We start from the raw sequence: 13,483 nt of genomic DNA, 5'->3' as shown, positions 1-13,483 counted from the left end.
AGGCTCAGTCAAATGCAGTGCTGGTCTTTTATTCCCAATAACATTGGTGCCATCCGTAGTCACCTAGAAATAATTAAAAAGTATTTACATATCGAAGAAGCTGATAGTTCTCAATGGGCATGGTTAACCAATCTTTTCTCTGCTTCGGGAGGAGGGATTTAAAGTTTTTCATGATTATAGCCATTAGTAATAATGTTGGCCCTTCTTCTCTTTCTTTTAAAAGCATGCAATTTAAAATTATTAGAATCCAGAAAGGGTATTGATTTATATCTGATTGTAACTGTGCCATTGATTAATACTAATAAAAATCACAGTACAGCAGAAGATGAAAATAAACTGCTGCAAGATTTTAGTAAAATAGATGATAATCTATATAAAGGACTGGAGAAATGTGAAAGCATACATAGTATTGAATATATTACTGAAGATTATTTACAGTATTCAAACTGAATTTTTGTTCCATCAAGACATCCGGACCGGTCCATGAGATACTTCGCTTGTGGCTGGCCTCTTTGTAGAGGTGGAGTCCCCAATTCTAACTTCCTGTGTCCTGTATGTGATCCATCTAGCTATCCACCAGGTGACATAAGGGTTTACACTTAACCTCTTGAGTGTGTAAAGAGTGCCCAAGTGGGGTATTGCCTCAAATGCCTTGACCATGTCAAGGTAGGCAGAGTGAACCAATTTGTCCTCATCCATTGCTTTGGTGACCTTCTCAAACAAATCCACCAGGTTGATTAGCCATAACCTGCCCTTGACCAAACCAACTGTGTTGGGTCCAGGGTCTGGAGGTTTCCTATATCCTTGTTGGTCATTTCCATGTAATTTCTTTCCTGAACTTTGCATATGAGACTAATGAGAATTATGAGTCTGTAGTTATCAGGGTCCGTAGATGGCCCACTTTTGTGCAAAGGGATGACTGTTGCTGTTCTCCATTCCTGAGGCATGAAGCCTGCTTGGAGGCTACAGTTAAACAGTAACTCCAGAGGGCTTGATAGATTGTATTTCATGCTATTTAGACGGCATCCTGGGATATTGTCTGGGCGTATTGATGCAGTGATTTTGGCCTTAGAGATAGCATTGAGGGCCTGTTCCCTAGTGATAGCAGGGGAAGTTATCTTTGATGGTATTTCCTGAAGGAAGTTTGAGGAGGAGAGATAGGATAACATTAGAGCTGAGCAGATTTGCTACATGTTCTGGCTCAGTATAGGTAGCTCCATTAACAAGGAGCTCCACACACAACTGTGTATTGCCTTTGAGGTTGCAGACATAGCTAAAGAATGCTTATAGTTGTTCTTGGCCTGGAAATTTATCTGGAATTTGGGTTTGGTAGATTTATTTTTTTTCCTCTGAGTTGTATGTTTAGTTTGATGAGAATTGTTTTATCCTGCTGGGTGCTACACCTGCTAATTTTTGCCATGATGTTTTTTCCTTTTGTTATATAGCCTATTGATGTTGTGATTCCACCAGGGTGACTTGATTTTTGAGTTAGTTCTGTACTTCTTCCTGCTGGACACAGCTGCCTCTATGCAGCTATTAACATAATTGTATAGGGCTTCTGTGAACAGTTCTGCATAGTCAGCAGTGTTCCCAAGCTTTATGGGGGCTTCAAATTTTGCCAGGTTATCATGTTAATAGTAAGAAGTTAACCTTAGTGTAGTTCCTGAACATTCCAGGTCTAGCTGGGGGTCCAGGTTTTATTTTTACTTCACAGGAGATCATTTTGTGGTCTGACCTTACCAGAAAAGACATTACACTGGGGGGGAGTGCAGCACCTTCCATATTATTAAGGACCAAATCCGGTATGCTTGGCATATTGACAATCTGGCCAGGGGAGTTCCTGCTTACAAAATCCAGGAATCTCTGTGCCTATACATTTGGTGTCATATATGACTCCCAATTAAGAGTGGGCTAATTGAAGATGCTCATGAATATGGTATTGGGTTGGATAGTGAGTGTTTCCAAAAGGTTTAAATACATGCTATGGGTTTCCTGAGTCATAGGGGGACTGGTAGCTTGTAAGGAAGTGGTATGGAATTTTGCCTATGGTGATTTGAACATTGAAAAGCTCAAGGGCATTGCCCTCTTTGACTAGCCTTGAGGTATATTAATATTTTATGTATATCAAGACACATCTGCCTTTAGTCCCTGTATGTATAGCAGGTGGATTAATGTGTGGAAGGCATTATAGCCTTGCACTGCCAGTGTGCTCTCAGCAGCTTTAAGCCATGTCTCAGTGACCACACAGATGTCAACGTACTACAGGATGAGGAGAGCTTGTAGACAGTGGACTTTCTCTCACCAGGAGTAAGCTGGCAACTATGAAGCAGTTATCAGGCTTTCTGGTGATCAGCAGTGTCCAGAAAATAATGTTCCTATGCTCCTCTTCTCACCAGGAGCAAAACAGAAGCACTAATCCCAAGATGACTACTGAGAAGCAGAATGTGGGTTGTCCAGTATTTGGTGATCTTGGACTAGGTGTTGCAGATTTTAAAGGTTGTTGTTATTGTGTCTTTCAGCTTTTCACGGTTAGGGGTCACCACAGTAGATCACCAGTCCGCTGATGATTGGCAGTGGATTTTTACAGTGTTGAGACGCCAGCCCGGTGCCCAACCTTCAAAGAAGGCACACCCACTCAGACACTTACCTGCATGTCTTTAAAGTTCACGTGACCATGGGGAAGACATGCAGACTCTGCACAGAAGGCACTCCAGCTGAGAATCAAACTGGAGAACCTGTTGCTGTGAGGCAACAATGCTAACCGCTGCACCACCACAGCCATATCAGATTTTAAAGGTAAGATGGAAAATGGCATCCTCAAATCCTCAAAGATAGCGCCAATGTAGCTTGTATTTCTTAAAGTATTTCTGTTCTCTCACTACAATAACCATCTTCCAGCTCTAACTGACTCATTAATATCTGAAGTGAAAGTTAAGATTCACTATCCTCAATGTATAATGAGTCATTGCAGACCACTGGCATGTTTTCTGTCCAATTGTATCTTAAACCTGAAATGAAGAAAAGTGTTTTTTGTTTCTTTTGTTTCTTGTTACTGTAAGTATGTATGTCTATTTTAATAGATAAATCTGTTTTCTGTTATTGTAAGAACACTCTCCGCCTCCAATATAAACAACCTTCCATTGGATTTGCCTCACATAAACATTCCAATGTATATAGATGATACTGTGTTAATGTTGGACCTTAAATCTGCAACTCAGCCAAACTCAGTACTACAAAATAACTTTGACTCAGTTTGGAATTGGCTTGCAAATCACAAATTAGCTGTAACACCAGTAAATCCATGGTAATGATTTTTGGTACTTAGAAAAATTAATGAATTCCATCTCCCACTTTTAGTGATCCTTCAAGTAGCACATTGTCTTTTACAGAACAACAAAAATTCCTTAATTTTCTGTAGACAATACACTGTAATTTCATGAACACATAGAATTTACTAACACCAAACAACTGAAAGTAGCTTTCAGTTTTCTCAATTACTCACCACCGAGGCCAGACAAGCAATTGTATTAATTCCAATAATTTAATATTCCTTATCAATTATTGCCCCATATCAGCCCACAAAACTGCAATCTTGTAATCAACAGAAAATAAAATAGCATGATTTATCATTGTTACCAGTGCTACTAAACACCACTGTACTATTAATAAATGGGCAAAATGGCTCCCTGGCTCTTCCAGAGCTAACTTCTTATTAAACTGTTTTACATTTAAACGTCTCAAAGATTGATTCTGCCCTCCATTAGCAAATAAATACATGTTATTGAATTAGCTTATAGTCTTAGAAGCAATTCTTTCATTAAGATTAAAAGACCTCCTTTCTCACTTTTCACCTGCAAAAACAACTCGATCCATGATTTATGGAATATTCTTCTAAAAGAAACTGCTACCTTATTCAATTTATCTCAGTTTAAAGAAAAAAAGTAACACATTTCTCAAAAGTACAAATGTACCCATTTTAGAGACACTGGTTAGTTCTATCTCCTTGACATTTAGACTAACTGATCATATTTTATTACTGAGCTAAAGGTACAGAAACATCTCAATAACACTGCTACATTCCATACAATTAGTAGTGACTATATTACCTCATCTCAGTTCCAGTACTTTAATTCTACATACACTTTTCTCAGGAACAGTCTAAAAAATATGTTACTTTGCTCACAAAGAACTGCATCTTTTGTCTCATCCTGCTTCACTGTCACATTTTTTTCTAATTTTCTACAAGTTTTCTGCTTTCAGTCATTCTTCTTCTTCTTTCGGCTGCTCCCGTCAGGGGTCACCACAGCAGATCAACTGTTTCATTTCTTACTGTCCTCTGCATCTTGCTCTGTCACACCAACCACCTGCATGTCCTCTCTCACCACATCCATAAACCTTACCTTAGGCCTTCCTCTTTTCCTGTTACCTGGCAGCTTCATCCTTAGCATCTTTTTCCCAATATACTCAGCATCTCTCCTCAGCACATGTCCAAACCAACGTAATCTTGCCTCTCTGGCCTTGTCTCCAAACCTTCCAACCTGGGCTGACCCTCTAATATACTTATTCCTAATCCTGTCTACCCTCATCACATTCAGTGCAAATCTTAACATCTTCAACTCTGCCACGTCAAGCTCTGACTCCTGCCTTTTTGTCAATGCCACTGTCTCCAACCCATATAACATAACTGGTCTCACTACCCTCTTGCAGACCTTCCCTTTCACTCTTACTGGTACTCGTCTGTCACAAATCACTCCTGACACTCTTCTCCACCCACTCCATCCTGCCTGTACTCTCTTCCACACTCACCATTACTCTGTACTGTTGATCCCAAGTATTTAAACTCATCCGCCTTTGCCACCTCTACTCCCTGCATCCTCACCATTCCTCTATCCTCTGTTTTCAGTCATTATCTGTATTAATGTTACACTACTGTATTTGTACTGTTTCATATTTTGTCATTTTGTCAGTTCCTGATCTGCATTCCTAATGTTCTGTATCTGACTCCATTTTGTTGTTACTGTTTGCCTTGTAGCCTGGGTAATGACTGAAAAGAATCTTGTATCAGTACACCTACCTGGTTATCAGACAATAAACAAACAAGTAAATAATAAGTACATATGTATACTAGAACATGAGATGTTAGTAATTTAAACATACTCTTTAATGATGACAACATCCAAATGTATTTATAGCTGCCAAACAGCTCTTTACAGGAAATCTTAAGCAAATGATCCCTGCTTCATTAGATTGTCCATCTTTTATTATGATACACTTCAGGATCCTCACAACTGCTACAGCAGAGCATATCTTCTTTCTGCATACATCCATCATCAGAAAAAAGTTCATTTTTTGTGTGGAGGACTTCAGAGGGGTATTAAGTGATTTTCACACTGCAGAATTAACGCTGATTTTCCATACTGCCATTCTCCCCGGACTAGTGCTAAGCAGTATAGCCTTCAGTAATGTCTCCAACAACATTATTGTATTTGTTTGCGAATCACTGCGCCATACAATATTTTGGCAGCATTTTTCTCACACATGATGATGCTGACATGGTGCTGTGATGTTTAACACCATAGTTAGACTTCTTCTACCTCAATATTCCATTTTTTTGCATAAAGATAGACCTGTTTAAGGGTCGACACATGATTAATCAAAGTGAACTAAACCTATACAAAGATGGATAGGGTCAATTATACAGCACATTTTTATTCTGAAAAAGACAAGTTCATCTTTCTAAAAATAACATGGTGTCTGCTTTGATTGGGCTGGTTAGACTGTATCTGAATTTGAAATTATAACACTCTTTAATAGACTGGAATCAGCGATATGGTGTGTGTGTGTGTGTGTGTGTGTGTGTAGATGTGTACAGTTTGCACTACATCTAACAACAACAAGTTTATGAAATATGTAAATGGGGCATAATTTATTTCATTTTTCATAACACTCAAACATCAGAGTTGTACATAACAAAGTGTCTATCTTTGGTGGTGTGGGTAGCATGTATGTTAATGTAATCAATGGTGCAGTAAGTAACATTGTCACCTCACAGAGTTTATCCTCTGGTTCATTTCTTGGTTGTGGTTATAAACAGAGTCAATATATCTTCCCTGTGTCCACATGTGGAATCGGTGATCCTACATTTTGCCCATAGGTGTGTGCATGCATGTGTGTGCATATGAGTGTATTTGAAAAATAATCATCACATCTGTGGATACATAGACACATATTGGGGGGGCACACATACAAAGCTTCAAGATACTATTAGTACAGAATAGTTAACAAGTAATTTTGTTTTAAAATGAAGACATAAAATGAGTAACAGAACATCTAGACCCTCAGACCTTGACACCAGGCTGTAAAGGGGGACTTTGACTCACATTCAATGGGGGATGCATCTTCATCCTCTACCCCTGGCTATACCTTGTCTGAAATCAGTCTTGCTATTACATAAGGCTTTACAAAGTTTCCATAAGATTTTGTGAATGGACTGTGTCATGGCTAGCTTTCTACTGTACTGAGGTAATTGTTTATAAATTTTTTATAGTATCAGGTAATGTTCTATTATTTTAGTAATCTAGTAGGGTCATGTTCACATATAATAATTTCATAGTTTAGTTATGTTTTAAATTAGTTTAAATTTATTTAGTGTAGATATTTAGAATCAACTTAGTTTTACCCAAAATATCATTTTTCTGGTTGGCTAAATGTGGCTATGGTTTTTAGTTTTTATTTCTTTAGTTTATTTTTTGTTCTGATTTTCCAGTTTTGAAAGTGTGATTTAAGCAGTTGCAGCATTTTAAATGTGATTTATGTATAGATTTTCTGAGTGTTTTTTTTGTCTGTTTAAGTGTGTATGGGGCTGAGTGACAGTTACTGCTTATAGGGTGATGTATGCACAGTGGTTCTAAACATATGATGATATCACAAGATAGTAACATGTACACCCATCCACCCATCCATCCATTGTGTACACACACACACACACACACACACACACACACACACACACACACACACACACACACACACACACACACACACACACAACGTATATACACACAAACACACACACGTATATAATATATATGTGTGTGTGTGTGTATATATATATATATATATATATATATATATATATATATATATATACACACATACATACAGCTAAAATACCTTGCACTGGACGAAGCAGTAGAATACTTTAACACCAAATTCCTTGCTATCCTGGATTCCCATGGTCCCGTCTGCTCTATTAGGACCAAAACTAATATCACACCCTGGGTCTCTAAAGCTACCAAATCTAGAATCGCACTAAGAAACAAAGCATGGGCCACCTGGCGTGTGACAAAAGCCCCACTCGACCAACTTAGATATAGACAACTTAGGAATGACACTAAAAAATCTATAAATCTAGATAAAAAGAACTTCTACTGCCATCTACAACAGAAACACCAAAACAAACTACAAAAGTTTTGGGCAGGAATAAACAAACTTCTTCACCCAGGCCAAACTACTACTCCAACCCCTTCAGATTCTAAACATAAATCCCCAGATGACATTGCAAGTACCTTCAATAGCTTCTTCACAGAGACTATCCAGTCTCTAGCCAGCCAACTCGCTCCCAGCTGCTCCAGTTCAAATACTGCTATACCCAATACTCAATTTTCCTTTAGCCTTCAACCTTTTACCACAACAGTTATCCAGGCCCTAATTAAGAAATTAAGACTGACCACTCTAGCAGGCGACCTCCTCCCTGCAGAGTATTTGCAAAAAGCTGCTGATGTCATAATATACCCTGTCTCTATCTTGATCAGTATAGCCATAACTGAAGCTACCATCCCCAAGATCTGGAAAATATCCCATGTTATACCTCTCCATAAAGGAGGCAGCTCCACTGAACTGTCTATCTTCAGACCCATAGCTATTCTGTCACCACTACCCAAAATCATGTAAAAGTGTGTCCATAAACAACTCATGCACTATCTTACACAGAACAATCTACTGGCCAACTCTCAACATGGCTTTAGACCATTCCACAGTACAACCTCTGCCCTCCTCTCTTTCTCTAATGCTATAAACCACAAATAAAATAATAACAAACTATTCTCAGCACTCTTTCTAGATCTTTCTAAGGCCTTTGATATAGTTGACTGCTAACTACTTATCCATACTCTAAAGGCCATCTCTTTAGATAACCATGCTCTCCAATGGTTTCAATCTTACCTGCTTGGTAGGCAACAGGCAGTCCCATGGAAGGACAAGTTATCAACCCATCTACCTATCGCTTTAGGAGTACCGCAGGGTTCTATACTAGGTCCCCTCCTCTTCTCTATCTTTATCAATGACCTCCACACTGTCACCCCAAATACTACCTGCATTCAATATGCAGATGACTCCACTCTGATCTGTTCCACCACCTCCCCAACTAATCTACTCACATTAACACAAAATACTTTCAACACAGTTGAAAACTGGTTCTCTAATCGCTGTCTAATCTTAAATCCTAACAAAGCTAAGCTACTTCTTTTCTCTCGCACTAGTAGGTCCTCCCCACCTTCCTTCACTATAACATTGAAGAGTGGCACTATTATCACCCCAAAAGTCCAAACCAAATTTTTGAGTATCATAGTCGACAATAACCTTAAGTTTGATATGCATGTCACTCAAACCATCTAAACCATGAATAAAAAACTTGGCACCCTTTAAAAAATCAATTCCTTACAACACCTGGCAGAAATGCTGTTGCTCGATCCCATCTACTCTCTACTTTTCTCTATGCTTCCCCTTTATTCACCACCTTGAACAAAAATGTTCTTAATAAACTGTCCTGCTCTTACAACCACATTGCCAGATTTGCTACCAGCATGGCATACAGAACTCACCACTGGCGCAACCTAAATCTTCTAGGGTGGCTTAAACTACCTAGCCTGGTGCAGTTCAACCAGCTTATACTGGTGCATAAAGTCCTCTACCGACCTACAAATACACCTGCACTTAAAAACATTATCGGCACCTAGAGAAATAACCAGTTACTCTGCTCATCTAATGGACTCCTGGTTCAAACACTCAAATCCAACAACTCAGCTGGGGACTCTGTTGGCAAAGCATGGAACCTACTCCCAGCAGAAGTGACTCTAGAATCCTCTCTAACCATATTCAAAAACAATTTCAAAAAGTACTTTATAACACACTGGTATACCATTGCTCTAATCCTGACTAGTACTTTCTCTATAATATAAATGCTTTATTCACAATTGTTTTTTGTATTCAATCTACCCTCTTTAGTCTTTGATGAATTGTATAAACTACTAGCGTAATCTTGAGACTGTAACCTGAATGTAATAAGTATCTACTATATGTATAAGTTGCCTGCTCGATCTGTGTCTGTTGCCATTATGTACTGTACCAACTTGTTTGTTTGTTTGCTTGTTTTTTCTCTGTGCTTGTTTTGGAGCTTTTCTCCCCAGGTCTCCACTGAAAATGAACATGTATCCAGTTTCAAAACTCCAAAGATGATATGGCCGAGACCATATGTCCGAAGTTTTGAAACTCCGAAAACAGCAAAAAAGAAAATAACAACTTACCTGTTTGTTTTTGAAGGGGGGCAAGCCCCCTGCACCCCTACAACCCCTGCTACTTAAATATACCAACTGCGAGATAGCACTACAGTGAGGAAAATGGCAAATCCCAGGTTCCGCACTATATGGCGATCCCAAGATACAGTTTTTGGAGTTTCAAAACTTCAGAGATATGGTCTCGGCCATATCATCTGTGGAGTTTTGAAACTTCGGCGATGTGATAGGGATCCATATATGTATATATATATATATATATATATATATATATATATATATATATATATATATATATATGTATATATATATATATATATATATATATATATATATATATATATATATTTATATGTGTGTGTTTGTATGTGTATTAATTTAGCCTTTCTCTTGCAGTTTTAAGTTGCATTGTTCCCTCCAATCATACTTACATCAGTGTGGAATTATAAGACAGCTTACGAAATTTTAAAATAATGATATTTTTAATGCCATAACTACTTATGATTTGTTGGCATATGATGAGAGCGCTTTATGCTGAATTCTTTATGAGATATGGTTGCATTCACAATTTTAATGCCAGCTGCAGAAGACAGAAATGGTAGCTGTCATGTTTCCTTCCTTTGTAGCTATGCTGTAACTGTTCTGTGTTTCACTGTGGCTCACATACTTGGTCTTGTGGGTAATAGCCAATTTAAATTGACTATGTTGTTTAGTATTTTACAATGAATTTCATCTTTTTTAAACAATAAGTATTCATCATTGCACAACATAAAAATAATCATTCTGTCCAAGGTGAAGATTGCTTTGATAGAGTGAAATTAATAAATGCTAATAAAGTCACCATTTCTTAACCTTTTCAGACTAGACTTCAGAGCATTGTCTCAAGTCCCTATTTTATGAACTGTGCAACTGCCATTATGTGATTCTGTCTGCAACTGTTGTGGTACAAAATGTCTGTAAAATTATATTTTCACACAGAACTGTGTAATTGAACCCAGGACCAAGTCAACTACATCATAGTGCTTTAGCCCACTAGACCACTCAGCTGTTATATCACCTCAGATGGGACTCGAACCCACAATCCCTGGCTTAGGAGGCCAATGCATAATGGCAATTACACATCTCATACAGTGGGACTCACAGATGGCATGTTGAAAATTTAATGTAAAATATTCAGAAATTGTGAATTAATGGATGTTTAACTTATAAGTGACAAATAATCAGAGTTTTGGCTTTTTAAGACCACATTTTTAAGCTGACCATTTATTTAATTTATTTTTGTTAACCATCGATGACCTCACAATTTCCTAACATTTTCAAACCAAGATTTTAACATGCCATCTATATGTCTAAAATGTCATTACACAAAGAGCAATAACTAGATAAATTGGCATCCTCGGCAACCCACAAACTAGCATCTCCCTCAAACTAACATTGAGGAGCAAAATAACTAAATAACTAATCATTACTGGAAAACCATTAGCAATACCTTGTTGCAATTACGGAGTTAAATGACTGCCAAAGCAACTCATTGTATACTGCTGATGTTCATTAATTCAATCCGAGTACTAAATGAATGTCAACAATGCAGATTGTGCACTTACAACTGACTGGCATTTCCAACTGCACCCCCTCAACAGTTAGTGCTTGGGGCAGGCACCTTCTTTGCCTGTCCAAGCTATTGCTCTGATTTCATAGCCCGAAGCTGACTTTTTTATATAATGTATATCTCTTGCATAGTTTATGAGGTGAGATCCTACAGATGGTATGTTTAAAATGTTACATGAAATAATTAAATATGAATTTATTGGTGTTTGTTTATTTTAATACCAGGAAAAGATACAGGGGCTGTTTATTTTAATACCAAGAAAAAATATCAGAGTTTTGCATGTCACAGGGGGGAGCTGCAGAGTTATACTGGAATTGGGCATCACAGTTCTCTCTCAAATTATAGGGAGGAGTTTCTCTTGAGTTGGGGAGGTAAAATGGAATAGGTGAAGTGGAAAGATTTTAATTTTTTTCTGGACTTTTTAGATACTGTTTTTATAAATAACTAAAAAGGGGATTGAGTTTTCTATCTGAGTGAGCAGGTATGCTGTGGCAGTTAACACTGATGTTTGTTTTTATATTAGGCAAGTGGTCACTGTGTGTGGGTTTGTGTGTGTGTGTGTGTGTGTGTGTGTGTGTGTGTGTGTGTGTGTGTGTGTGTGTGTGTGTGTGTGGAGGGGGGTAAATAGTAGTGGGGAATATCATGCGTTTTTTAATTGTGGGTTGGAACCAGGTTTGAGCTTCTTTTTAAACTATCAATAACAGTTCAAGCTGAGCTACCAGTAACTGTATTTCATATAGAGTTTAGGCTATTGATTATGTTCTTCAGCTGTTTATTAAGTTATTTGTTGCTTTGATAGCTATTACTGATCATCATTTTATATTGTATTGCATTTTACCTTTTTAGTACTTAAGCATGCTGTTTAGCCAGCTAACTTTGTTGAAGAATTTTGAGGACTTTATTTTACAAATTATTTTATTCTGGGGCCTGCTGGTGTTTTTTATTGAAGCAAAGTAGACTTCATGCTTGCAAAGGATTGTACAGTTTTCAGGCCCGGTGATGTCTCTGTGATACAGATATTGTTTGGGGTCTAATTTTCAGATGTATATTGAGTACATTTTGCACATACCTGTTTTCTTATCAGACTGCTTAATTTTCTTAGCCCATTTCTGTGTGTGTGTGTGGCTGTGTGAATATATGTATATATGTATGTATCTACCTGCGTGGATGTACACTTAAACGTTTTGCCTTCAGGATGCAAATTCTTTAGAGTATGTGAAGAAAAAAAAAACATTCAATGTCTACAGTATAGTACATGTCAAGGAAATCATTTTTGGAAATTGCCTGCACCGATGTTAAATGAATTGAACAGCAGTTTTCTTAACTGTGCAGTACTCTAAAACAGTATATTAGTATTACAACTGACATCTCATACACAGCCAAATGCAAGTGGTTTAATTCCATTATCAGTTTAAATGTTCATTTTACTCTTTGAAAAAAATGTTATCTCTTACCAACATTATTGTCATTTCCAAAAATAATGACTGATTTTTTTCAGAAATGTACTATTTCAATAATATTTGATATAACAATGGAAAATAGTTATTTTCTACATTTTGTCAAGGAGTAAATGCTGCTGAGCCTACATTCTTTCTTCAAAAGAGATCCACGGTGGCATTTATGCTGTCTAAAGGAAATTGGGCCAGAAATCTAAGCATCTCAGACAATGAAATGAAAACAAAATATATTACCTGAAAAAAAAAAACAATTATTACAGGTGATGGAAAAGTTTGACCTACCGTTGAGCTTTCACCCTGTCTGGTAGTTATCAGGAATGTGCGCAAGTCTCCGTGGCTCATGAAAGGAAGGATAACCATTGGAATTGGAATTTGCTGATCAGGGCGATTCTCAAATGAAATACCTAGAAAGGGAAGAACAAGTCAAGTAAATGTCAGATTGGGATCAAAATCCAGATTAGAATTCATGCATTAAAACACAGTTAAATTATATTGCTGTCCTCTATAAAATATTCATCTGCTTAGACTACCTAGAGAAAAATTTTAACTTGTATTCCAAATTGCTGTCAATATGTTTTTTTATAAGTTCACTTATTTATTAGTGTAGTTCAGTGACAAAGCAGATCTTGTATACTTAGCTCAGTTAATTTTTATGCATAGTTCTATAATTGCATATTGTGAAGGTTGCCAGCCTAGCTAGCTAGAATTTTGTAAATAATTCTATGTCAATTGTAAATATTAATGTAATCCATAGGCTGTTTCACAAATGTAAAGAAACTACATGTTGTACTGAGCTTCAAAAATGTAACCACAGTGCACTCTGCTGGAAGAAAGCTGATAAGTCA

The 13,483-nt window shown here is 37.3% G+C and overlaps 1 protein-coding gene and 1 long non-coding RNA gene across 2 annotated transcripts in view; one reads left to right on the top strand and one right to left on the bottom strand.

Annotated features, from left to right (window-relative positions):
• The window catches only part of LOC122805547 (tyrosine-protein kinase Mer-like), a 643,235-nt gene that overhangs the window by 120,363 nt on the left and 509,389 nt on the right, over positions 1–13,483 (bottom strand). Inside the window, exon 9 of the mRNA XM_044075763.1 lies at positions 12,921–13,042. Within this exon, the coding sequence (XP_043931698.1) occupies positions 12,921–13,042 (122 nt within the window). The remainder of the gene's footprint in view (positions 1–12,920; positions 13,043–13,483) is intronic.
• LOC122805548 overlaps positions 1–13,483 on the top strand; it is a 344,744-nt gene that overhangs the window by 265,357 nt on the left and 65,904 nt on the right. The window lies entirely within an intron of this gene.

This window comes from Protopterus annectens, chromosome 6.part1 (assembly GCF_019279795.1).
Source record: "Protopterus annectens isolate FY-2018-M chromosome 6.part1, PAN1.0, whole genome shotgun sequence".
Taxonomy (NCBI): Eukaryota; Metazoa; Chordata; order Ceratodontiformes; family Protopteridae; genus Protopterus; species Protopterus annectens.
The sequence above is the reverse complement of the archived record's forward strand: the minus strand, read 5'-3'. Positions and strand labels throughout refer to the sequence as shown.